General features: G+C 42.6%; 1 protein-coding gene across 1 annotated transcript in view; it reads right to left on the reverse strand.

The window, feature by feature from the left end:
• PHACTR1 (phosphatase and actin regulator 1) overlaps nt 1–26,849 on the reverse strand; it is a gene marked incomplete at its 5' end in the record, with an annotated part of 317,672 nt that overhangs the window by 290,251 nt on the left and 572 nt on the right. Inside the window, 2 exons of the mRNA XM_082479822.1 lie at nt 13,642–13,788; nt 15,526–15,672. Coding sequence (XP_082335948.1) covers nt 13,642–13,788; nt 15,526–15,672 — 294 coding nt within the window. The remainder of the gene's footprint in view (nt 1–13,641; nt 13,789–15,525; nt 15,673–26,849) is intronic.

Raw genomic sequence — 26,849 nt, forward strand, 5'->3', positions numbered from 1 at the left:
CAGATTTTCATTTACAACTTAGAGACCGACTCAGGAACCCACTTCTGATGTTTGCTAATGAAGAACCTAGACGTGTCTGTGCTTTCCTGAACTGGGTCCTTCCGCAGTCACAATAAGCCAAAGCTGGAGGTGGCTAGGGAAGTCAGTATCATTGTATGACAGTAGTTCTTTCTTTTCCATGGCTAATTACAGAGCTGTAATAGAATATGTATTTATTTATTTGAAGAAGGATGCTGTAATGATGATCTATCAGAAGCTGTGTTATCTGTGTAACAGAAGCTTCACTTTGCAGCAAATTTAAATACTAACCACACTGATCATCACACTAAAGCTCCTGTAAGACATATTTCATTATCTTCCTCAAAGGGCATTTCAAATATGATGCAGCGATTCTACCTTACAGGGAGACTAATTAAATATAGCCATCTAGTTACCGTTGTACCAGGGAACCTTAATTACCCTGCAATCCTTTAAAGGTTGTTTGGGAGACTCATTCTGATACAGTGTAAAAAGTAAGCAGAGCTTCAGATAACTATCTCCTACCCACTGGGGACTAAAAAACTTGTTATGTAAGAGGGTCTTTGGACAGACGTATAATTTAAATGAACAGGAAATCAGTCAGACCTATTTTTCTGGATCTTTTTCATTTGTTTTCAAGCCACTCTGAAGTACTCCAAAACTGCATTAAAAGGAAACTTATTTGTTCATATTCTGTATCCTTTTCCTGAGGGGAGAGGGAGGAGAAAGAAGCCTGAAAAAAAAGTACAAAAGCATTGCTTTAACTTAATTATGAAGCTACCAGGAAAGGTTTCTAAGGCGAGGCGTGCGTTGTAACGAACACATTGTCATAATCTTTTCAGGGCAAATCATGCAAGTGCAGTGACAAGATACTGCAACAACGTAAGAAACTTCTCTGCACGAGGTGCGTGCTTAATCCTTTGCTCTGAGACCAATGCGGTTTCAGGGTACTGTTGAGTCAGTACATAAAGGGTTGAAAAAGAATATTTATTGGCTTTTGTAGTCACTTCTTTAGCCAATATGAAGAACAACGCAGAGAAGCTCTGTTATAAATAACTGCTAGTTCTCCAATCTCAAAAGAAAGATGACTGCAACGCAGACCTCAGAAGGGAGGACAAGTCCTTCAGAGAAAGCATCCCCCTTACCACACAGAATGGCACAGAATTAAGGAAGGGGATTCCAAAGGGAAAAGCATCACAGGACTTTGTCAAAAGAAAGAGGTTAGCACTTAAGGTTCTAGTTTACAGATGAGAATAAAAAACTTGTAAAGATACACATAAATACCTGTGCAGTTGTGCCACAAGGTACAAAAGATCTAGCAAGAAAAAATATCTTTGGCTCACTGAAAACACTGTGCATAGACATTTATAGAAACTGTTTTGGTAATGTTCGCGGGAAGTAAGTGAGATATTAAATTAAAAAAATAGTCGTCTTAAACCAAATAAGCAGGAAAAAAAAAATAAAACCAAAACAGCACATTCAATTCTATCACAGAGGAACATCTTTCTTCAGTCCAACAATCTTCTTTTCAGGGAAAGAAATACATCTTAATGATTGAATCCACTTTGGACATTCTCCTCCTCCCTCCACACATTCCCAGAAAATGTCTTGATCCCTCCCAAAATTTGGAGGGGGAAAATTGTTAGCAAATACAATTATTAAGCTCACTTATTAAGACCATTGTGATTGTAGAAAGACACAATACTGGTCCTCTCTCCACCACTATAATCCTTTCTTTCTGTATGATTTCTAGGTCTTCTGAGCTTCCTTCTCATGGAGAGGACATATATGGAGGTTGGAGATGACTTATCCTGGAGTCTTCAAGGCACGCTTGAAGACAAGGGAAAGGCAACAGATACGTTCTTGTGTTCATTGAATGGCATATTAGTTAAGGGGCCACACTGTGAGCAGCAGCAATGACACTCCTCCCACCCAATAAAAAAAAGAAAAAGATGAGGGCACCTTTATATACAGTCCTGGATTTTCTTCTAAGATAGCAACACCAGCTAAACTGAAATATGAAAGTTGATCTAAGCTAGTAAGAATACCTTCTTCAAGATCCAACCTACATTTCCTTGCTTAATCCACTTTAAAACCCTGCCTTAAATTCAGTGTAAAATTCTAAAAGGTCTATAACACTCTGTTCACAAAGGCAAACCGCCCACAACATAACATTCAACAAGGGAAGTCGGATGTACACTAGTGGCTATGGTACACTAAAGCTCTATTGCACACATAAACCTAAACCCATAGTTTCACAGAAGTGAACAAACAAGACCAAATGTGTTCCAATGTAGTGACAAAAAGTTACATGGGAGGTCAGATGTTTTGAATGATGTTTTGTGAAAACAGCTCTGGATTTTACTATGGCTAATGCTGTCACCATGTCCACTTCCTCAGTATATCCCTCTGTCTCTTGCTGACAATAACCTTTTTCTTTCTGTTATGAGCTTTAATGAAAGCTAAGTGCCTCCTTATTCACCACACTGATATACACCTGACACAATGTTTTAGCAACTTTAGCACGATTTTAGCAGACAGAGGAAAGACAGAAGTTTAAAAGCAGGATGCATCTCTGAAAAGGTAAGCAAGCAGGTGCTACATTTCGCTCCCTCCCAACACTAGGCACTACATTACATTGCAGTTGGCTACAAATATCCGTTACCGCTGCCAAAAGCCACACAGAGAAACGTAACCTGAAACAGCTTCGATGAAGGACAGAACACCCATCACTGGTCCTCACCTGTCTACCCACCACCGACTTGGGCAACGGAAAGAACAAGTGCACATCTTATGGAGTGATCCCTCTGCCGCCCACTTTAAGCCTTTTAAACTCATGCTGGTTAACAGGTGGTCCCCTGCACGCTCCTATGGCTGCGGACACCCACCTCTAGGTATACACAGCCACTTCGGTGGGTACCTGATAAGATCATGCTTCTGCTGCCCAGGGCAGCGTTAACTGTGAGCAGCTACGTTTAGTAAGCCCAGCCTTTTTTTAACGACATCACATGCCCTATGTTGCCTTAATCTTGGTGACTCTTTCCTCCTGGTTTCCTATTATTATGTCATGAAGCCCGCTAACAAAAAGCTATATTCCATCTGTGTAACGATACTTCCCCACTCTCCCCTTGGGTCTCCTTTAACACTGACAGCACTGTTACGGGCACTGCTTGCAGAGAGGAAAGCTCAGGACCCCAAGGTCATCCAGTGATGCCTATCGTGTTTTCTTTAAAAAAAAAAATAATCATTGTTTATAAATTAATTTGTCCTGAAAAATACTATTTCAAGCAATCTTATCAAATTTATCTCAGAGAATGGCTTGTTATTCTGAGCCTTGAGATAAGACTAAATTACAAATCAAGCCTTATTGATTTCTTTTTGCCTTGTAATTATAGGCTATTATTTTACAGGTTATTAGTTAACCCCAGTTAATTTTTTATCATTAGCTTTGAAATGCTCCAAGATTTCGCCATGCTTCCACACAGAGAAAATTAAAATGATCAATTGCTTTCCATTTATTTTTGGCTATTTCAACCTTATAAGTAATTGTGACAATTTTGAAACAAACTTTTAAAGTTTTTTTGGAAAAACATTCATTACATCAGTGAAGTCTAAAGAGCCTTCACGTGCAGTGTAAGTCATAAGAAGAAGAAGGTGGTAAGATAAAATTAAATTGTTAATGAACGGATGAACATGCCAAATTGCTTTAAATATAAACAATGACTACTCATTAGCAGCTTAATGCAGCTTATTCCTAACTCTCCACCTCAGTGTTTTCAATAAACCACAACGACCCAAAGAGCACTCACTAAGCAGAGAGCAGGAGCGATCATCGCTCTGGGGAATGACTGTCTTAACTGGGTTCATGGAACCACTGTGTAGATTACGTAGCTCTTTATCAGGGGTCCTAAGGATACAGGGTGATCATTTAAAGCCTATAGCTCCCAGCTTAGAGCTTTAAATGCTGGTATGGCAACTTGCCCAACCCAGTAGGGACAGCCTTCAACAAACTGCAGGCCAACATATTGCTGCTGCCAGCATACGTAGCCCCGATAAACACAGGAGAATGGAAAAGGCGGCAGGAGAAGAGAGATGCCAACGACAACAAACAACAACAACAAAACAACCCCACAGAAGGCAGAAGCTGAGAGCATCGCATGAGATATTCAACTGCAGACCTCTTCACCAGCAGTCTGCACAACATGACCTTCACGCCCACGTGCTCCCGCAACTCAGGCTGAGCACGGGGAAGAGCCGCTCTCCTCCAAACATTACAGATGCCTCATGCATCAAGCATAGCCACATCAAGGTCTCTGCGTTTGTTTCCAGCACTTCTCTCTAGTGCAAGAAAACAGAATTAAGCAGAAGAAAAAGAGTTATGTATGAAAGCTGTACTATCATCATCTCAGCAAGGAAAACAAAGGACCATTACAGATGTCAGATGGGAGTAATCTCTTTCTCAAGGAATACTGCAATATAACTATTAATTTCTCATTTCATCCTAACTGGGGGCATATTTTCTGTTCTGAGGGGGATTCCTACAGCTCAGTACAAAACTGTAGCGAACTGGGACTAGCTTGAGACAGACTCTTTCTGTCCAGCCGTTTCTGATAGCTTAACACTGTCGTAACACTTGACTGTCTGAGGTTTTTTGACTGACTGAGGGAACATAGGAACATTATTCCCAAGGGCACACACCCCAGTCAGTTCTCAAATCTAACCATCAGTAGATTCCTCATCCTTTTATCCACAGAACAGAACTAGGGACGCACAGGCAGACAAGTGCCACACTCAAAACAGGGCCTCCCCAGTTTGGGGCATCAAACTCGTGTCAGGCTTCAACTATTTCCGACACTCCAGCGAAGAATTAGATTTAGACTTGATGAAATTTCTCTTCCATTTTAATAATGCATCAAGTATTTAATTTGCTTATAAACTATTAACCAGATGTCTGTCTGTCCAAGTACTGTAAGCACTAACCGTAAAAATTATATTGCACCATGAATTATGCATAGCAAGGATTTTCTGATTAACTGAAATATGCGCTGCAGTTGTTACCCTTCGTAGTTGAAACGGCATATGTCCATACAGTATATCAGCATGCAAACACTTGTCACATATTTCCCCTATCTTACGTACTTCATAACCTGAATGAAACCACAGTGAGCCTGGAGCGCAGAAGAAACACAGGCATTTAATTTTCAACTCTGCCTCCATATTTTCTTGGTGAATTTCAGTTGTTTGTTGGACGTCATCTTCATTTTGTTTCTTATAGGTTGAATTCTAATATCAAGATACGAAAATTATTACTAAGTCCGCAGTAAAGGCAATAATTACCTTCTTTAAATATTCGGTAACGCTGGCTCTGCAATGAAACCTAGGGAAGGCAGCCGTGTACTGAGCATCAAGCTATAACCTCAGCATATCAATATAGAACAAGACCACCAATGCATTCTAAATGAAGGCAGCAGAATTGCATGATTATCAATAATTTTACCCAAAAAGTATTCTGAATGAAGAAAACATTTTTAGTTGACTCTATCAACAAATTGTATTACCATGCAAAACATATTAAATTAATATCATTAAAATGTTAGAACTGACACTTTTTGCACCTTATCCACAAGAGATACATTGTCATGAATATTCGTCACCAAGAAAGCGTGAGAGCAGCCAAGTCTTATTTTGCTGCAGAAGTATAATATTCCACACTGATTCTATCAGCTAAAGTCTAAGCACAAGAAACAACTGCTAATAACACAATATTTCATTAGCATTGACATTTATATTATCTGAAAGCAGACAGCCCAGGTCATTCTTTCTGCACTAATGACTTCTTTCATACTGCAAAAACTTACAAACTTTAAGACTGATTCTGAAGGCACTTAGATGCCTGGCTGAGAGTATTACTGTGAGTAGTCCCAATGAAACCAATTAGTTGACTCAGAGTAATTAAGCATTAAAGCTAATTATACCTGTTACTAAGAATTAGGCCCTTTCTTTTTACTAAATTTTACAGATAATAATTCTGAATAGGGTTGCCAGTTCTGACAATTTTATCTGAAGTTTTGGAAAATGTATTTTCCTTAATGACCTAATTCCAAGAAGAAAACTGTGGTTCCTGATGAAACAAGAAAAATAAAAGGATTTCGTGGTGTCCCAGCTTGCAGGAATAAACTTGGTTGTGTTAACCCAACAAGCTCATCGAGCAAAAGACAAATACACAGAAAACTTCCTACTTGGGCAAATTGTGCCACATCCACTTTCTTGAAGAACCAGGTTAGCAACAAAGCACCGCAGCAGACTTAAAATCACACGTACTGCATACAGCTGTGAGAGGCAGCAGGTCTGCATATTCTGATCCCAAAGCAAACGTGCACCTTCCTTCTATCTCCTGTCACAGTTGTTCCACAGCAATGCCAGTGCCATTGACAGCAGAGGTATCAGCTGCCTCCCTGACACAGAAAGGTGATGCACACGTACAGTGCCACAAGAGTGGTTAAAATATCAAAGCTTTTTTTTAGTCAATTCCGCCAACACATTCAACATTCAGAGAAATGGATCTTATATCATTTTATTCTTGTCAGTTCCATCATTTTGACTAACTATGCTTTTCCCTTCACATTGTCTGCAATTGTATTTGTTAACTAAAGCCTGCATCAACAATTCCTTTTGGATGACAGCTGGTGAAGCACGGGCATCTCTCCCCTTTACAAGACTTGGAGAACCTGTAAACTTTTTCCCATCTGGCACTCACTGAAGGTCATAGTCTTAAACCAAAGGTCTCCAAAGCCAAGCACAACACTTAATACCCTCTTTGCTGTTAAGACCTCTTCCCTCAAAACAAACTGTTTACCTGCCGCATATGCTGTTCATACAGAGGTGCTTTCAGCCACTCCACTTAGCCCTGGCAAGAGCCAGTTATCTCAAGTGGCACATTCTTGCCACACCGTGGGTGTCATTCCGTTTGGAGGCTCAATTTTCCTGGTGTGTGCACTCAGGCCAGGGCTGGAAAACAGCCACCAAATGAGTGACGGGCACGCATCCGATCTCTAGCTATACTCCAAATTAAGCGGCTTTAAGACTAGCAGTCATCATTCAATTAAAGCACAGGCACAAGTTTTGGTAATGTAAAGCCTGATGGCAAAGGAGGTCAGTTCTTCAGGCCAGTTTACAAAGGTATTACAAAATGCTTTGCCAAAAACGGTGATTTGGCTTCCTAAGTACGAGAGGATCACCATGACAATAATCTGAGGGAGTGATTAGAGCAGAGAGAGAAAGTGGAATTTTTCCAAACGTGCATTTTACTAATCTTTCTCAAGAAAGAAATAAAGCCTCCCACACATGTTAGAAAGCCTTCTACTGCATATTTCTCTCTCCCCCCTTCTCCTGGGCCCATTCTTTCCTACCTGCAATCTTAAAGCCACCATAATTTGAAAGTATTTTTAAAAATACAAATATGCCCTTCAGATTACCCCCTCAACATCATTTATAATCTGTGAGCTCCATAAATCCAAAGTAGTTTAAATTCTTCTATCATTTTAGGGATTATTTATTCTAATCATGAAACCATACAGAATATTTTATTATGGATATACGCAAACATACACTGGGTAAACAGGAAAAAAAAACACAACCCCAAATGTGTAACATTTCAAACAACTGCAGAGATGATTAATCGGGTTAGTGTACTAAATCATATGTGAGGATGACCAGGGGCAAACTCTGAAACTTCAAAACAGATTTTTAAATCAAATGCTGGGTTTTAGAGAAAATTAAAAAGGGATGGGATGGAGATTTCCTGCAGAAAATCCAATCAATTCATTTCACTTTTTTTTCACCTACTTAGAGTGCACCCACCTCAGTGACCTGTATAAATATTCGTTCTTATTTTACACAGTGACAAAATAAAGTGGACAACCTCCTCCTTGATCCCTGCAGAAAAACGTATCATACCCTTCAGACAAATCAACACATATGAGGCTAATACACATGACATTATCTTTCCATTAGAAAGGAAAATCATACATCATATTACTCTTTGAAAAGTACTCAGCACAGCTCTAAAGCTATATAATGGAATATGGAACAGCAATACAAATAATAACAGTAAGGCAGCCTACCATGAAGGCCGTAAGAAGCACTAGGGCCCAAATAGACTGTGGAAGGTGCTAGGGCAGTGGAAGTGGAGGAAGCTTTTGATTTCAACTTTGTGCCTGATTCACACCAGGAAAGTTCCCACATATAAAACCAACAGTCACCCTTTGTGTCCTGGCTTTCCCCCACCAGCTCTGCATCACAGAAACAGCCGACTATGAACATTTCCCAGCTCACTAACATTTGTCTCAGCCATTCAGCAGTTTCTGCCAGGATCCTCCTCCCTCTTTACACCCTGTGAATTAATTCTGCTTGCAGCAGCACTAGCACAGGCTGCCGTGGTTTTTTTTTCCTCTCCCCAGCGTGAGTTATTTGTCACCACTTAAGAACAGCAAATGATACCGAGTTCACTTGCCTTTCTAGACACAAGGAGCTTTCTTCTCTACACATGGCAAAATTGCGCAGAGCCACTCAGTCCTTTCCCTCTCAGCTTTGCTTTCCCAGAACACATTCCAGGAGAACATGTGGCTCCACACCACAAAGAGATAAAACAGATCTTTCATCACTGAAGGGAAGCAGAGATGTATATTTCTACAGTCTGGCTCAGATCCCTGGCTGAAGTCAACAAATGACTTACATCACTTGAGGACCTAGCCACTTCAGTGAGATTACTGAGTGACTTCAGTACACTTAAAATCTGTGCTGGGCTTCAGGGTCGAGCGAGCTAGCTGGGCTCCATAGCTAGCACGGGCTGCACCACCCCCATCGGGTCTGCTCTGCCGTTACTTCTCTCTCACCACCTTCAGAGCCCAGCTCCTGCACCCCCTGGCCACAGGCTTCTGTTCAGTTGCACCACTGGTGATATACTCACATTCAAAAGCTCCCCTCCCCTAATTTCACAGCATGGAAGCTAAATATACTCTTTCTGAAGGAACACACCCTCTTTGCTGACCCCAGTATAGCTACTGCAGTTATTCTGGCCTTACACCTTCTCCAAGGCATTGGCTTGCTTTCTCCCCAGGTCTCCATTCCCAGGTTAAATTCTAAGTAGACAATCAGCCTTGTTCAAACAAAGACTGACATTTGGTGACCTCCCTGTACGATCTCAGGAAGGTCCCATGTCAGCTGAGATAAAGACGACTTCTCGCACCACTTAACAAGAAGCCAGTCTGCTAAAATCAACTTTGCAAAGGACTGCAGTACAAAGCTTACTCTTTTTCAGCTAGGAAGGAGTAAGAGTATCTGTCTGTATATAGAAGTACCTTCAACACTGACTGACACTTGAAGGGCTAAAAGAGAACCTGATCAGAACAACTCAATGTCCCCCCCTCCCGTAACAACCATCGATAAAATTCTGACAGAGATTCCCCAAGCAGCTACATGAAGGGGAAGGCAGAAGAAAAGCTCACGACTTGGATCATTGAGTGAGAGTTTTAAGTGGTCTATTTCCTCATCAGTCATCAACTTCGCTAATTTATCAAGCTTGAAAGCTACCTACCATGTGTTGCCATTTAAAAAGTATAATATTTTGCAATGGGAAGAATAGAAATCAGTCAAAACCTGTAACAGGTCAAAACCTGTAAAAAACACTTGAACTTGTCGGCTGGCACAGGACCAGGAAAGGGTTTATGCTATTGGACAACTGTCACAGATGGAGGCCCAAGTTTTCAGAAGGAATTTGGGATTAGCTTTTAGATGCCTGAATCTGAAAGTTAGAAAGACAATTTGAAAACTGCTTTTAAGAAGATGTGTACAAAAAGCCAATGATGGACGTCAAGAGATGGAGCCATGCCAGACTGCTAATCATAATAAAGAAAACAAAAGACCACGACCCGAAAGTGAAAGCACGTTCCACATTCTTCTAGTGTCACACCGGAGGAAGTCTTTCAGAAAATTAAAAAATTAATTTCTGTAGGTGGATTGATTCAGTATCAAATATGCAAAAGGAATTCATATCTGTCTATAGTTTTATGATGTTATGTAGCTACATTAATTTTGGCAGAAGAGGTAATTTAAATCCTTTGGGAAACATTATCCTCTTGATATGAGCACATAACTCAGATTAATAGGATTTGCATATGTATAACAGTAGGGAGAATAACCCTGAGTTTGGAAAACAGCTTTGTATTTTAATCAGTTTGGGAACGCCAGCAAAAAAAATCATACCAGGGACAACTAATTGAACGGCATTTGTTAACTCATGCTAGGTAATAATTGTGCATAAATTGACCAATATTTGTAAACACACATAATAAAATAAAAGTATATTTTGGAAAATCAAACAAAGCAGAACTCTTAATATAACCGAAAGAGAAGGGCAGGTAGAAGTTGCACTGTTATTCACTTATAAATTGTGGGGTTTTTACAATCCAGACCAAATCTGTGCTATACCCAAATTGTATAATTGACTCTGTGTATGCAATCTCTCAGTTGTTCAACAATACAGATAACAGCAGTAATGGTATAATTATAACTTACAGCTGAAGTAGATAAAAACCTGCTAGTTCTTAACTAGTGGTTGTAATTAAGAGCGGAGAAGAGCAGTATTCATTGCATCTGCTTATGTTTCATTAATAAAAGTGGATTTTATGTTCCAATACAGCAAAGCAGCTGCACGCTGCATCCAAGCCCTGACCATGTCCTGACAGAAGACAATGACTGGGGAACACAGCTTGACTTGTAGCAACTGTAGGAAAAATAGCTCTGTAAGCAGTGGTTGAGCAGCAGCTGTACATATGGAATGCACTACATGGAAAGCAAGCGATAAGCACACAAGGAAGAGTTATTTCCTGCACCCCAAGAGTCACTTTAGTTTCGACTCCATCAACGACTTGAAGAAAGAGCATTACTTCCTTTCTACCACCTTCCCCCTGTACAGGCAAAGAAACACACACACACAGGTGCACAGCCAACCCACAGACAGCGAGGGAGGACAAGACAAGGCGGGACATACCCTATTCCACCCCCGGCGCAGCGCTCAGACACCGCCTCCGACCCCGCCGCGCCGCCCGCGCTTCAGCACCAGGGGTGGCGGACAGCGCCCGCGGGCCGCCGGGCGGGCCGGGCCCCGCCCCGCCCACCCGCCGCAGGGGCCATGGGGGCGGCGCGGCCCCTCCGCCTGCGGGGCAGGCAGCACCCCCCGGGGCACCGGGAGCCACCCAGCACCCTCCATGGCACAGCAGTAACGTCACCAGCCACCCAACAGCTTGTGAAAACCAGGTAAGTTTGCAAACAGGGTTGGTTTTGGTTTTTTGTTGTTCCCCCCCAAAAAGAATAAATTCAGGAACGCTGCACCTCATAAATAATAAGTTTCAAAAACACACCCTGCGCCACGCAGCATTATCAAGTACGAGCAAAAGTGGCTAAACAAATTTTATAACAGCTGTTTCCTTGGAATAGAGAGTTCTCAAACCCAGGCGGCTTGGTTTGTGCTTTCTGAGCAAACAGAAGAGTAAATCCAACAGCTCAGAAATGAAGTGGGTACCAGTGGCACGTTTCACTTGCTTTTTGGCTCACTCACTCAATACTGGTTGCTAAGCAATTTTTTTAAAAAAAAAAAAAAGCTCAAAACTACTCACTGCCAGATGGATTAATGAAAACACACACTTGCACTACTTACAACATTTTTCATTTATATTTCTTGATACACCAGTACAGTTTCTTTTAATTATTTCTTTTAAAGGAATTTCATGTCCGGGTTTGAAAGTAAAGACGTAAATTAAAGACAGCAATGGAGAGGGGAGGAACAGAAAGAAGCTAAGTGTAATTATAAAATTTTTCAGTGGATTGCAGGAAAGAGGTACCTAGAGACTTGCACATCCTCTGGGACTTGCAGCAAAGACAGCATGTCTAGCTCAGCATAGAGATGTGAGGCACCAGGTGACCTGAAGGTGCCTTGCTCTTAACTGGTTTATCTATTTATAACTACATGACATAACATTACCTGTGACAGCACAAGTCAACGCAGGGTTTTTTCAGCAGTCAAATAACCATACACAGCCTCTTTTTATTTACACCATGCACACAGCAATGCTCTTTCCATTTTCACTCCCAGTTCTTTAGAGCTGAAACCTGGAATTTGGCACTGTCTTGCAGCCTGTGTCCTGAAATGCCACCCAACTTACCTACAGCTTGGTAATTTTTAAGAAGTCTTTATTAGAAAGAAATAATGACCCACTGTACGATGTAACCAACCATTCTGTCAATGGTAAAACCAAACTGTGTATTAGCCATTACCAAAGCTGTAATTACAGCAGGGATAACAGAAGGGCGAGGGGAATCCATTCCATCCCCAAGTGGAGGAGAAAACGCATCTCTGCCATCTCCAACTTTCTGCTAGCTGAAAGGGGGGAGGAGGGATGGGGGAAGACTGCAGCATGGCAAGCAGCAACTCTGAGGCAGTTCTCTTCCCTTTTACAGCTGGCAGTAAGCTGACAGGCTCAGCATCAAAGACTTACACAGTTGGGTCATTTTGTGCTGCTGCTGGGACATGCAGGAGACTGCAGGGGAGCCTCCTGGCTACAGATACTCCCTCATGCTCGCCCCACCACCAGACAGAGGAAGTCTGGTTTGGTGTGGAGAACCAACCAAAGGAACTTTCTTTTCCTTTGGTTTTGAGAGCAAGTAACCTCTGCTGTAGTTTACTGTTGACAGAACCCATAAGGAAAGAAAAGGTCAGGGAAGGAGGGAAAACCACAGGCCTAGTAGGAAAGAAACAGGATAGTCCCCATGTGCAGGATGAACTGGAGGGGACTGCCAAAATCTCCAGGGAGCCACAAGGAAGAGGTGGCAGAGAGGAAGGAGCAGCAGTGGAGAAGGGAGACAGAAAGGCCAGATAGAGCCTTGCAGGAGGCTCGTCCCAGTAACAGGCAGGAGGAGGTGAATGTGGGGAGCTGGAGGTGATGGGTAGAAAGCACCAGGCTGTACACCCATCAAGCCTCACCACAAGCAATGCTGAGAGGCAACGGAGGAACCTCATGAGACTCAGAAAAAGTGGCCAACGCAGGCGCCAAGTTTCCTTGCACTTTTGAGGCACAAACCCATCTAGGGGAACGATGCAAAGAGCGAGAAGGGGCTGAGCCTTGCGAAGCGCCACGGGCAGCCTCCCCAGGAGGGGTGCCACAAGAGCCTGGCGAGGAGGGACAGAGCAGAAGTCTTGCGGGGAACCCGCAAGGTGCTCTGCCGGGCGAGAGGACGGCGGGATGGCTGAAGGGGCCGGGCAGAGAAGGGAAGGGAAGCCGGCACCCGGCGGGGCGGGCGAGAGGTGCGGGAGTAAGGACAGCCGGCCGGGGCCGCAGGAGGCCGGTGAGGTGCGAAGGAGCGGGCGGCAGGGCCGAGCCGGGCCGGGCCATGCGGCGGCGCCCCGGGGAACCCCACCGGGCGCTGGCAGGGGAGGAGGCCGCGGCGCCGGGGGCGGCCCCTTCCCCCCCCCCGCCTCCCCCGCCGGTCCACGGGCGGCAGTGGGCGAGGCGGGCCGGGCTTCCCCCCCCTCACCATCCTCCCTCCCAGCGCCGTGCCGCCTCTCACCTGTCTCGAGGTTGAAGGAGATACGGGCCTCAGCGAGGTAGGGGGTGTCGCTCTTGGAGCGGACGCGGCGGATGGGTCTACGGTCGATGTCCTCCTCGGAAGATGCCGCCATTAATGTGGGCACGGTGAGCAGCGTGGCCCGGCGAGCTGGCGAGGGCGAGCGGCGGCGCGGTGCGGGGCGGCCGGGCGAGGAGGGGGCGGAGGGGGCGGGCGGGGAGGGAGGGAGGGAGGGAGGGAAGCAGGGGGAGGGGAGGACGGGGAAGGAGAGAGGGAAAGGGAGAAAGGAGCGGAGGGAGGGAGGGAGAGAGAGAGAGAGGGAAAACCCGTCAAGGATCTGCGGACGGGAGCGGCCGCGGCGGCCCTGCCCGCCGCCCCTGCCCGCCGGCAGCGACTCCGCCGGCCGAGTCCCGCCCGCGGCCGCTCGCCTCAGGGCGGCGACCTTCGCTCCGGAGGCGGGGGGAATCCCCCTCCCCTCCGGCCCTGGCCAGGGGCGGCCCGGGCCAGGGGTCTGGCTGAGGTGATTTCCCGCCCCCAGGGCAGGGTCCCGGCTGGGGTGACTCCCGCTCCTCTCCAAGCCCCCCCCCTCCGAGGGAGGCTGAGGTGCCACAGCAGGCCTGGCATCTCCCGCCCCGGCCTTGGGCACCTCGAAGTGCTCTCCTGTATAGCTTAGGGGTCCCAAAAGTCAAAGCACGGCTGGATTGAGGCTCAGTGGGAAGTCTGAGGGCTCATCCCTTCACCCCCTTCTCCTCTTTCCTTGGGCAAACCCATTAAGTAAAGCAGGATGGTGCACCAGGCCAAGTGCTTTAAAATGCCAAGGGCACTAAGAAGCCTACACTCTATGTTTAAAACTGACCGTGACTTAAAGCTAGAGACTCGTATTCATAAGCCACTTTGGCGGGTCTTTGAAAAAAAAAAATACATGTGACCATAGGCAAAAATTGGTGACTCCGTTCTCCAGCTCCAAATGGGGGACGATGTTTTGCTCCTTCTCCCCTATGCTGTCTTCTCTATTTAGTGATCAGCTCTTTATGTAGATGTTATTTCTTACCCTGGGGTTGTGGGCTGCCTGCCACGTTAGGGCTCCAATTCCGGTTGGGACCTTTAGATGTTAGTGTAATACAAATAATTAAAAATGCTGTTTTTTAAAAAAATCTGGGTAGCACAAAAGTACTGCACAAAGTGAGAGTTAAACAATTAAAAAATGTGCCAGGGAGTGTACTAGTTCATCCCATTTAATTCAGATTTTTTACAGAAAACCCAGCCTGCTTAAAAGTCACTAAGTTGTCAGTACTTCCAAAATCTTTTGTTTGGCTCAACCTCAATGAGAAAAAGGACCAGGGAACAACGGGGCTCAGTACCTCTGAAGGCAGTGGTAGTAACACTAGTTGGTGTGAACTTTGGGGTACAGGTGTCTTACTCATTCCTGCAGAATCAAGAGTTTTCTGTTACACTTTAGCCAATTAAACCTATAGAGGTTTGGGGGCGTGTTGGATGTTCTTCCATGGTTGTAATGTTGGATTTAGCTGGAGTCTGCTGTTAGGTCTAATCGCTTCATAACCGTTCACAAGAACTTTCATGTTTCTGGATGCCTGGAGTAGATTAGATATAAATACAACTTATTTGCAAAGCCATTCTCTTTTGCTGTGATCTCAGTGGCTCACCCTAGCTAAAACGGGAAAATCTTTAGTTAGTACTTGCAGGAGAATTTTGAAAAAGATCCCTGTTGATACATCTGCAGGTGCTTTTATTTAGACAGCTGTGACATCCTTGGATGTCTGGTGAACCACCATACCACTTGTGAATGAGAAGGTGCCATCTGGTCTGTCTGCATCTCAAAAAAGTCTTTAATTAACATGATATGCTGCCAGGGAGGGGTGGTCTTACCATTGTCAAGGTTGAAGCAGATCCTAGCTTCTTCCAAGTAAGGGGTGTCACTCTTAGACCGGAGTCTTCTGATGGGTCTCCGGTCTATGTCATCCTCAGAAGACGCTGTCATCAGAGTGGGCACGGTGAGAAGAGTTGCCCGACGAGCTGATAAGAATGAACGAATGAAGAGGAGAATAGCAGGAGAAATGGAAAGGGGGAGGAAGAGGGAGAAAAAGAGAAAAAAAGAGAAGAAGAGAGAAAGAAAATCACTCAGTGGAAAAGAGGATCTGTAGCAGGTAGTTAGTAGAAGAGGCAGTTTGCTGTAAGGTCCCTGCCTCACATGCTGCAGAATTAAAGGGCTGCCCCAAATGATGCCAAGAAGAGAAAAGATTGCTGTGTTGTGTGCCCCAAAGACACAGGTTATAGCTCTGTTCCTGCCACAGCTTGCTTGTTCAAAGTTCCTACTTTTGCCACTTAAACCACTCTTTTCACAGCTTCTCAATAGCTGCAGTCTCTCTTTTTCTGAATGCTGTTTTCGAAGCTGTGATGCCTGAGTAATGGAAGTGTTAAGTATTCGCTTAGTTTGCAGAAATCTGTGGAAGCTGTGCTTGGGACACACGATGTGATGCCTACAGCAGCTATTCCAAAACTCAATTTCTTGTCTTGATTTGGGCACTCAAAATTAGCAGCTACTTTTTGCTCTTGGTCACTTTATGTCTTAGTTTCTCAGTTGTGAAACAGGGGGAATCATCATCTTTCAGTAGGGATTTCCTGAAGATATAAATTCATTAATATTTGTAAAGTGTTCATATACTTTAGTGAAGCACCAACGAAAAGCCCATGAGGAAGTTAAGATTTCTATCTTCTGAACAGGGTTTAAATGGCTTGGGGCCATGCCTTCAAGGAGAAGAAAGCAAAATATTTAATACTGGCTCATTAAGTGAGCACTACCCACTCCATGCACTGATGAAGCAAATGGTAGGATAGTAAAAAATTACTGTGTCATCATGCAATTAGAAACCATACTATAATACATATGTATAAGGAGACTGAATTAATGTTGCAGAGGCAACCTTCAATCTGGCAATGCCTAAGTATTTAGCACTTGACCTTACAGCCTAGATAATGTCCCTTTAATGTAGGTGGTTTTTATGTGTAATGTAATTATGAGTGGCTGTTGAATGCTTTGGGTGCTGAGCGTATAAATTACAAATCACAAACAGAAGAGCCTCTATAAATATATCTACCTCAATTCTCTCTCTGAGTAGATGCAGATTATCACAAATGCTGGATGGGATCTGGCTGATCACTGAAAGCGTGAGTATCATGCACAAGTACCTTCTGAGTGTGTTTCTTTCTCCTCCGCCTCATATATAGCCGGAAAGAGAATTTCAGCTTGAAAGCCCGTCCTTACCCTTAATGTGGGACTATCAACATTAACTTTCATGTGGGACCCTGTAAGAGCCTAGGGCCCTAAACCCTGCACGTTTCTTGTCGTTTGGGCATTATCTGGCATAACAGTCTTTATCATAGGGCTTTTCTAAGCCACCTCACTTCAAATAACTAATAATGAACTATATTTTCCTGCTGGGACTGGAGAGCATGACTGATAGTGACTAAGAGCATATTCTGCAGCCTGCTAACTATGATACTTTCTTTGAAAAGTTTTTCAGAGTTCCAAGTAATACCTGTCAATCAGCAGCCTTCAGATGCCTAAAACCTGACTTGGGTGTTAGGTATGATAGCATATAATTAGTATGAGTTAACAAAAGCTGTCACGCTCTATTTTTCAATTTGCAGCATTATGTAGTTTACTAAACAAGGATATCTGCGCTGTTGGAGGTAGCAGTTATTTCTGGTCTATCTTACTTGTTTTCTGGTTTTAAATAGATTTCTTTCAAGTTTTTGCTAATTTCTAACCTAGCATTTGAATTTGAAGTAAGAGCTAAGGGCAAGAGTTGAAATTGATTTAATGAGGTCAACTATTTAGATTAAACTAAAGTAAACACTGTGACTAGACTGTAAACCATTATTCCCTTGTAATAGGGATGTACGCTAATGAAGATAAAAGAGAATGGAAAATTTATGCTACGGAGAATTTTGTGTACTGCATCATCAAATTTACACTTAAGGAAGATTTATCTGCATACGAAGTCAGCATTGTAAAAATCATCTCCTAAAATAACCATGTAAAAGATTTGTCTTTTAAAACTGGCATGATCTAGCTGTAGTTAAAGTCAGTGAAAGGGCACCCATGCATTGCAGGGCTCGCTGGATCACAGCACAGGAATCTATTTGGAAAAAAACCAACACCAAATTGCATATACATTTATGGTAAACAGAGAATAAGAGCGAGCTTTTCTATATAATTGTATATAAATCATTTTTACCTTTTGGGTCAAAATATTGGGATCTGGCTTGTATTCATTTTGACTAGAGGTAGGTGGATGCTGGAAAATGTTTCCTGGAGTAATCATTATATATTACTTTGACAACCATGATTATCTCCCCTTTGTGTATATTACCAAAAAGGAGTTTTCAAGAATGACTGGAAATTTGAAGTAAACATTGGAAAAATTTCAGAGGAAGCTAATAAACATTAAAGCATTTTGCAATAAAAACCTAAGACCAATTCTTATGCAGCCACAGAACTGGAAAGTATAGCTGATCACATTCTGACATCCATACGGTGATACTGAATATTTACGCATGCCATGAATATACCTGTACACACCCTTTTCCTAACTGTAATCCATACCACTCCTTATTATGAGAATGACTTGCCATGTATTTTTTTGTAAAGCTGTCAACTTTAAAGCTGCCCAGTGTGACCATTGGGTCCATCACAGATAACCTACTAGTATCTCTAGCTTCAGCTTCTCTCCACAAACCAGCTCAGTCTCTGCGACACATTTTTAGGAGATGTTTTTTCAGGAAAATTAGAAAGTGTCCTTTTGAAGGTCTTAGAGTAAAGGAATGGCATTACAATACACATTGAGGGGCCCGCTTATGCTGCAAATGGATTTGAGACTGGTGTCCGAAAACTCATTTTAAGGAGCTCCTCTAACAGCACACGGAAGGCAAATCAGTCATTTGGGTTAAATTCTTTCATTCCGTTTGCATTGTTCCTCATAGGGTCACACCACGATTGGCACAGTGAGGCAACATCTTGTCTGGTATTTCTTAGAAAGGAAAAAGGTTTCTTACAGAGCAAAAATACCTTAAAAATAGAAATGCCTTAATGTATGTATTGACACCTTAGAACTGATTATATATAATCTCACATTTGTTGTCTCAAAATATTGTATGTTACTAAAGGATGACAAAAGGATGCATTTGGGAGAAGGGAATATGAAATACATAAATGATTATATTACATGTTCAGAGACATTTTGAACATATAATTTCAATATATTTAGTTACATCTACAGGTGGTCCAATTTTTGAATGCTGTTTGAAATTACTGAAAACAGGGGGGACAGTTTGCAAACAATTGTCAATGGCTTCTATTTTTTCCATTAAAATACATTCCCACTTATTTTAATAAAAATATTAGTACTAATTTTTGTTTGCCAAGAACAATATTTTGAAGAATTACAATACTGATTTTTTTAAGACTTGTGGGTTTTAGAAAAATTTTGGACGTTTTTAATTGGAAAAGTTTCAGAGGTAAAAAACCATCCTCCTAAAACTTAGTCAGAGAAAATGTGAAATATTCATTTAGATATCTCCATCCACTTTTATCAATCAACTTTTATTAAAATGATTTTAAAATATCTCATTGGTGACAGAAATACCCTGGTCATTCTTGGCTCAATAGGGTTTTCATCTAGTAAACCCTAATTTGCATAGCAGATTCTTACCTCAACATGGTGAAAACTTTTGAGACCTGATGATTTTAATCTTAGTACAAGCGAAGTGCTAAAATGTTTCTGTTGGAGATGTCTAGACCTAGATGCATTGGACAGGGTATGTTTTGAATGCATATAATCAGAGGACATGGAAATCGCCATAAAGTAATACTGGTTTACCTCACAAATCTTTAAGACTTTTTGGAGGAAAACCTAATTTCTCAGGGCAAATTTTGAACAACTGTGTAGAATATCTGTGAAAATATTTTAATTGCAGTGCTGCTGTTGCTGATTGAGTAGGATTCTTTCTTGCTACTTTTTTTTTCGTCAGAGAAGCATATAAGCTTCTTACTCAGTTCTCCTTTATCTTCTGTGGAAAGGGCTCACCATGGCGTAACATTTAGACAATGCACCCATAAATGTGGTTTTGGCTAAATGTAAGCTTTTAAAACATAAGTTCAGGTACATTTTGATGCATCTAGAACATGATATTCCATCTGTGCTAAAAAAAAAGAAATTACTAGCTTGTGAATATTCTTCATTAAAAGACAGACCAATGGGTCCAAATGGATGTTTACCAGGAAAAAAATCTTTTGGTCTGATTAAATGCCACTTCACTTTTGTCTTCTTTTAAATGCAATTGATAAAGAACAAGGTTTGAAGGATTAGAGATGGGAAACGGGGTATGACTTGCAGGAGAAGAGCGTAGAATATGTGTGCAAGCACTGGAGAGGACATAATTTATCATTTATGAAGAATGATTGTGTCCCCTGGATAAGTGCAGAAGCACATGCGTATGAATTTCTGCATGTCTCGAAAGCAAAGCCATTAAGATCTTTAACACCAGTTTGATGGACATCAGTAATCTGAAAGAAAGTACTTAGATACATGGTATTCAAACACAAGCCTGAGTGTTGCAAACAGTAGTACACAATCAAAAGGACATCCACTTTTACGCACACGCTCGTTATGCTGGTTTGTGATAGCTGAGTAAACATACGCACAATATGCATAACCAGCATTTTTTTGTGCATTTTAGAGGAAACATGCTCGTTCCTCTGCCATTGTGTCCAAAGGCAAGATGAAAACAGACTTAAATAAATAAGCAGCTAAATTATTGTGAAATAGGGGCAAATAGAGGCTTGGTTATTTAAAATTAATTTGTGATAGAAAAAAACTAGATTTAATTTTCAGAATCAATTTTTTTCAAGTGTGATCCATGCATAGATTTTCTAAAGTTTTCTGTATTTAGGGGTATAGAGAACTGGATCTCAAGCATCCCAGTTTTATTCAGATATGCTGCTGAGAATTAGAAGATCCTTATTTCTTCTGACTTTAATTTGGCTGACTGGGTATTGAAATAACTGAACAAAAAGTAGCGGAAGTACAGTTACTGCAACTCACCCTGAGCTATTCTTGTACAGTTGGTGAAGGTAGGCTACCTAACTCTGCAAGCCAGAGACTCTGATCATGGCACTCCATTGCCTATTCCTAAATAACAGGGACATGCCACAATACGAGCTGGGAAAGGGAATAAAAGAGTTTAAAAAGGATGTGGGAAAGATTGATGTTGATCAGTTACTTCCTTGGATTTAAAGGGAGGGAAATTACATCAGGAATGCCCATTTGCCATTACTGATTATTGTGTTATTAATGTTATTAGTCTAAGAAGTAGTGAGAGCACACAAATGAAAAAAGAAAAAGACCTGCTAATTAACATAACTTTGAAAAGATCTTAATCTAGGATGGATTAATGATAACATTTTGGTGGATGGACTATTCTAATGTTACTTTACACAAGAAACATCTGCAGTGGAATCATTCTGGATTAGGATCTGGGGATACTGCAGCAATATGCTTTTGTAAAATGCTGGACATAATTTAATATGCAAAAGCAGAAGGGAAGTAGCACTGTGTAGTCAGCAGCTGTTAAAGTGAAACATCTAGAATGAGTCAGCACTGTATGAACTAAACTAAATGAGCAAAAGTGAAGCACAGTGAAATAAATAAATTGTGGAGACGAAGTGCAAGGGGAAAACATGGAATTAAAACTATACCTGGGAGTATTTTATTAAAACATGGAAAACTGATCAAGCAGAAGTATTTCCTGAAATCTTTTGACCAGTCATGCGCTATGTGTCTATACAATCTTGTGCATCTGTTATCCCTTGGCCGCAGGTACTATATTTTTATTTCCATAATTTTTCTACTTTACTTTTTTTCATTCACTCCTTACATTCGTCAAGTAGATTGCAGGAATGTTGCAACCAGTAAAAGCACACCCGATGTAAGTGGTTCTATACATTATTCATAGATACAAAAGATAGTTTAAGGTAAGACTTCAAGAGGGTTTTGTTCAGTTATTTAAATATGCACAGTGTATCCTGCCAAATGGACTGGCAAGCAACTTCAAGGTATGTAGGAGCATCTTGGAAATACTCAGTTAATGCAGTTAATTTTAAGCTTCATGCCCCCTGCTGGTGCGAAAGGAGATAAGATTGAAAAAGTGGAGGCACAGGTCTCCAGGAAATCAGAAACAATTTTATCAGAAGTCGCCTGGGAGCAGAACCTGGACTCCCAGCGGGGACCAGATGGTCCGACTGTAGTGCAAAGGTGGACTCACGCAGCCCAGAACGGCATCCTGACTGCACGATGTCCAGCCTGTCCCACCAGGCTATGGTGTGCAGTTGCTAGAGGCACCAAGAGAGAGGGTGAGTCTTAGGACCCCTTCCATCAGACTCATGGCTGCAGAAAAGTGCTATGTGCAGTCTGCAGTAGGTGGCTCTCCTTTTATGACAGTACCCAAAGCCTTCATCTATAATGTACTGAGCAGAAGTCATTCTTTTCTCTTAGCGTTCATCCAAGGGGCTCCACCCCTTGTATACAATGGGGTACGCATTTCTTAATCCTGAACAAGCCTAGGTGAGAACTAGGTACCAATAGCCAGGGCCCTGCGTGCTCTCCCTGCACACAGTTTAGTTGGGTGTGCTCAAAGCAGGCTTTCTGACATGGCACAGTTGTTGGAGACAGCAGCTTGAGAAGCCCTGACCAGCTTTGGAGTGGTCTGAGAAAGAGGCAAGAAGCCTCAACAGCTGCTCCCTCCCTTCTTTTGGGAGCTATGTTTACACTGAGGCCATTGCCCACTTCCTGAGCGAGGCTGTGGCTGTGCCTGTGTGTGGCTACGTTCCTCACTGATCCACATCCTGACCACTGACTTGATGTCCTGCTTGGCCTCATACCTACCTCATCACCATGGTCTTGTCTGATGATCTGGACTCTTGGCTGAACCTGGTGACTATCACGGGACCTGCCTTGCTCATGTGCTGCAGTGCCTTACCTCTGGTGGGCAAAGCCACTGCCTCTGCCCATCTTGCTGCCTCTTGGCTCACTTCCCCTTATAGAGCATCCTGCTTCTGCTGCTCCTCAGCATCAGCCTGCTCAGCCCTGTCAAATATGAGGTCTTTCTTTGTATGCCCTGAAGCATAATTTTTTTCAAGTAGAACTTCACGATCAAAGCTGACGTCTCTCCAAAGTAGGCTACAGCTGAGATGGGATCTGCACATTTACAGCTTTGGATTGCAATTTGACTTGTTTTGGGGAAGTTAGTCCCTTGCATGAGTTAGGTCCTATCTTACCTGTCAACACATGATTCCTCTATGCAAACAAATGCCAATAGCGCAGGCATCTTTCACCCAAGTTAGCGGTCCAGGCTTTCATAATCAGTAGAGAGAATAAAGCATGATTTATCGTATCCCAAGGAAGATGTCTGAGATTAGGTGAACCCTGCTCTTAAAACGACCATTTCCCTCCACTGATACATGCCAGGCTAGTCAGAAGTCTTCGGTGGACACATCTTCCCTGAGGACACCTAAGGAATAAGCAAGCTGAATCCTATTCCAGGCCCCATTATATACTTTCAGCTCTCATGGCTGAAAGCTGTGGTAGATTTGTATTTAGAATACATTTACATCCAAGAATGACTAATATCTTCCATACACTTCAAAGGGAAAAGACCGTTTTGAAAATTAAAGTCCAGCTCCACACTTAGATTTCAGATTTGGACTTTCCTAGGGCAAGGGGCTAGATGCAAGGGATCACAGTCCCTTCTTTCCTGCTTCTGATTTGCAGATGCATCACCAGGCATTACGCACTTGGCAAGGACACCCCCATCTCCTAGATCCCAACATACGGCCACAGAAGAGACAGTCAGGGAGGGCTACGGAGCTTAGGATATTTCTGGCTGGTATATGAAGACTACAGCCAGCTGGCTTCATTTACCAAGTTTTCTAAATCTAGCTAATCCTACTGTCAGATCCAGCTTTTGTGACTTTTCCATCCCTTCTGCTTCACTTTCCTTGGAGGAAACAGGGAACAGCTGTTTGAACAGTAGATGCAGCCCGAATGGCCAAACATCCTCTGTTCTGCGCTCAGCCCACGGGAGTGAAGTGATGGCTGCTTCTGCAGGAGAGGATGGGAGAGGAGGCAGCTGATAAGGTAACACCTCTCTCCTACTACCCTACAGCAGCAAAGGCAGTTCTGCAGCTCTCTGCAGGAGTAGAGATGAGGTGGGGGCGTTAGTGCAGGCAGCAAGGGATAGAGAACTGGTTAGTTGCTGGCAGCCAAAACCCTGTTTCAGTCTGTTTGGTGAGGTCAGAGCATCCTACATTCAACTACACAAGACTAAGGTCAGCTGGGATTTGATATCATCTGCTAGCAATGGCATCATAGCTCTTTGAGTTCCTTCCCGACATTTTTGCAGTCCTATTCCTTCCCTTCTTCTCCACCCACAAGGAGTGGGTACAGATGAGAATGAGTGCTTTACAGCTGCCATTTGTAACATTGTCATATCATTAATGTGAAAACATTGCAAAGGAGTTTTTTTCTTGATCTGGAGGATCAAAGGATTAAAAGGCAGGAATCTTCAAATCTCACAGAAATAATAAGTGGGTCATAAACCCCCATTCTACAGTCTGTAAACAGAGCATTTTGTAATGCAATAACGAATAATATAACTGAAGTAATAATAATAATACATATAATGTGTTCTGATGTTGTTTCTAATTAAATGGCAGAATACTGTAGTCTTCTTTCACTCAATTCTGTCATAATGCAGTTTTAATGCCTATACACATACTGTTTGATAGCATGATTTGCTAATAGCATCATGCTATTATATTAACATCAAATAGTTACTTGCAGTCCCATAAGGTAGATCTGGTGATAATGCTTTCTTGCAGACCAAACTAGCTACTTGAGCTATGCCATTTATGGCAGATGGGTGCCTCACATTAGTGTATTTCTTTTTGTTTTTTTCTTTTTTTTTCAGAAAGTTATAGCTAACACAGTTTAACTATTTCTCAGAAGGCAAATAAGGGAAGAAATATGTTGGTTTTGCCCATGTTTGGAGAAATCATGCCATTAACTCATATAGAAATGCCTGTTCTGTGGAAGACAGCCTTAAAATTTGGCACAAGGTACAAGGACGACAAGAGTTACCAGAGCTGTACGGGCAGCATCGACGCACGCTTGATAGGGTTGAGTTCTTTGTTGTCTACAGGGGGTAAGATAGCTCAGAGGAAGGGGATGCATTAAGAAGTTTGGGGCTAAGGATGGTGATAAAGGCATTTGCTACAGGAAACCTTGAGGATGAAACTCTTCCAGAGATTTATTGTTTGGCCTGCTGAAGCCACCACCATCACCTCAGAGATGCTCAGTGCTACCTCAGACAGTGAAAGCTTCCCAAAACTTCTCTCTGCACAGGCCACATTTAGTCTCTCACACCTATTTCTAGTGGGGTTGTCCATCCATCCTTGCCCTCAAGCACCTCTCCTGTTGCCAGGGGGCTGCTGTGTTGCAGCATTTGAGAATGTAGAGCAGAAGCATTGTTACTTCTGTGTGCAGCGCGATTGCCCTGCTGGCACCCAGCTTGTTGGAAAGCAGCTGACCTTAAACACAGAGAGATGAAGAGAGGGGAGAGTACTAGAGTTCGGGGAAGAGGTCTCACAAGTGTGTGAGGTAAGCAATGTGAAGGACAGGAGCTGGGGAAAATGCAGTAAAAGGAGGAAAGAGAAAGGTGAAGAGTTGAAAGGGACAGATCATAAGTGTGTCATGGCTCATATCAATGTACTGTTTCCAGTTGTGGAGGTAATTAGGGTTTGGGAGCTTCTCTACTATGCTGTGGTGCACAGTGGAAGCATGTCGTTGGCATCTTTCATAAAATGTTTGCAAACAGAGGGACAAAAAACCCCCAAGTCTCAGTGCTGGTTCCTACTTGTTTCGGCCAAAGGATAGAAGCCCACATGACAGATGTAAAGGCCAACCCCCTGCTGATGACTCTTGTATCAAGGAATACAGTTCTGCGTGATGGATTTTTTTCCTCATTTTGCATTTTAAAAAAGCAAAATAATTGCATTCAAACAAAGAATTAACCAGGTGCTAAGGTTAAAATTTCAGTCATGCATCTAACTGATCAGCACAAGCATTTCTATATGTGCTAACGATATAATTTCTCCAAGTATGGGTAAGATAATGGTTTTTTCCTTTGCCCTCTTGGAAATACTTACAGTGAAAGTTGCCTGTGCAACGCTTATTGGTCACCTTGTGCACATTATTGTAATAGACTTGCATTGCATGAATACATATTCTTTCTTCCATAGTCCCCTCCATACATTGCAATGCAAGTGACAAATTGCTATAGCTTGTAAAGCGTTAAGCTGTAGGTTCCTGAATTTCAGTTTCTATGGAATAGCAAGGGGTTTGTTCTCATAGGGATATCAAAGAACTTATTTTAATATTACTTCTGTAGCAATGCTCAGGTGTCCATTGCATTTTAGAGATGGAGGAAAAGCCAGCAAAATCAGTCATTGCCCTTAGCTGATTTTTCCCTGATTTTGAGGTGCTTAGCATTTGTTTCTGTTGTCCAATGCAGAAGGCTGTGTTGTGACAAGAAGTGTTTTCTGTGACTTGGAGAGATGAAAATGTATCACAACAACTGGGGCAGCATCTGGGCAATGCAGCACGTGTTAGGCAGCAGCACCTCAGCTGAGCCAAAGGTTAAAGGTGGTACTGACCCCCATGTATCCTTGGACAGTGGCATCCCCCGGGTGGATTAGGTCTTGCTCTGGGAGAACGACCTCCAGAGGGAAGGCAGAACTCTGTTGGCCAGACTTTGAATTTGATTAGCAACTGATGAAATTAATGGTGGAAAAAAATCTGGACTGCATTTTCAGAAAACAGGCAGTATGTAAAACCAAAAAAGGCTGACAGAGCTAGTTGCTTCTTACAGTTTTCTTCAATTTAATATGGCGTTTAAAGTTTAAGGAACAAAAAAACCCCTCGTCTCTGAAATTGCAAGTTTTCTCCAAAAATAGAGCTGGTGAGAAAAATGCGAACTGACTTTACCAAAAATATCATCTATGTCGTGAACAAGTCTCAACTACATTAAAGCAAAGAAGCTTGATTGCTCCTTCCCTCTCTCGCACTGCTGCTGCT

Source organism: Vanellus vanellus, assembly GCF_965231255.1.
Source record: "Vanellus vanellus genome assembly, chromosome: 2".
Taxonomy (NCBI): Eukaryota; Metazoa; Chordata; class Aves; order Charadriiformes; family Charadriidae; genus Vanellus; species Vanellus vanellus.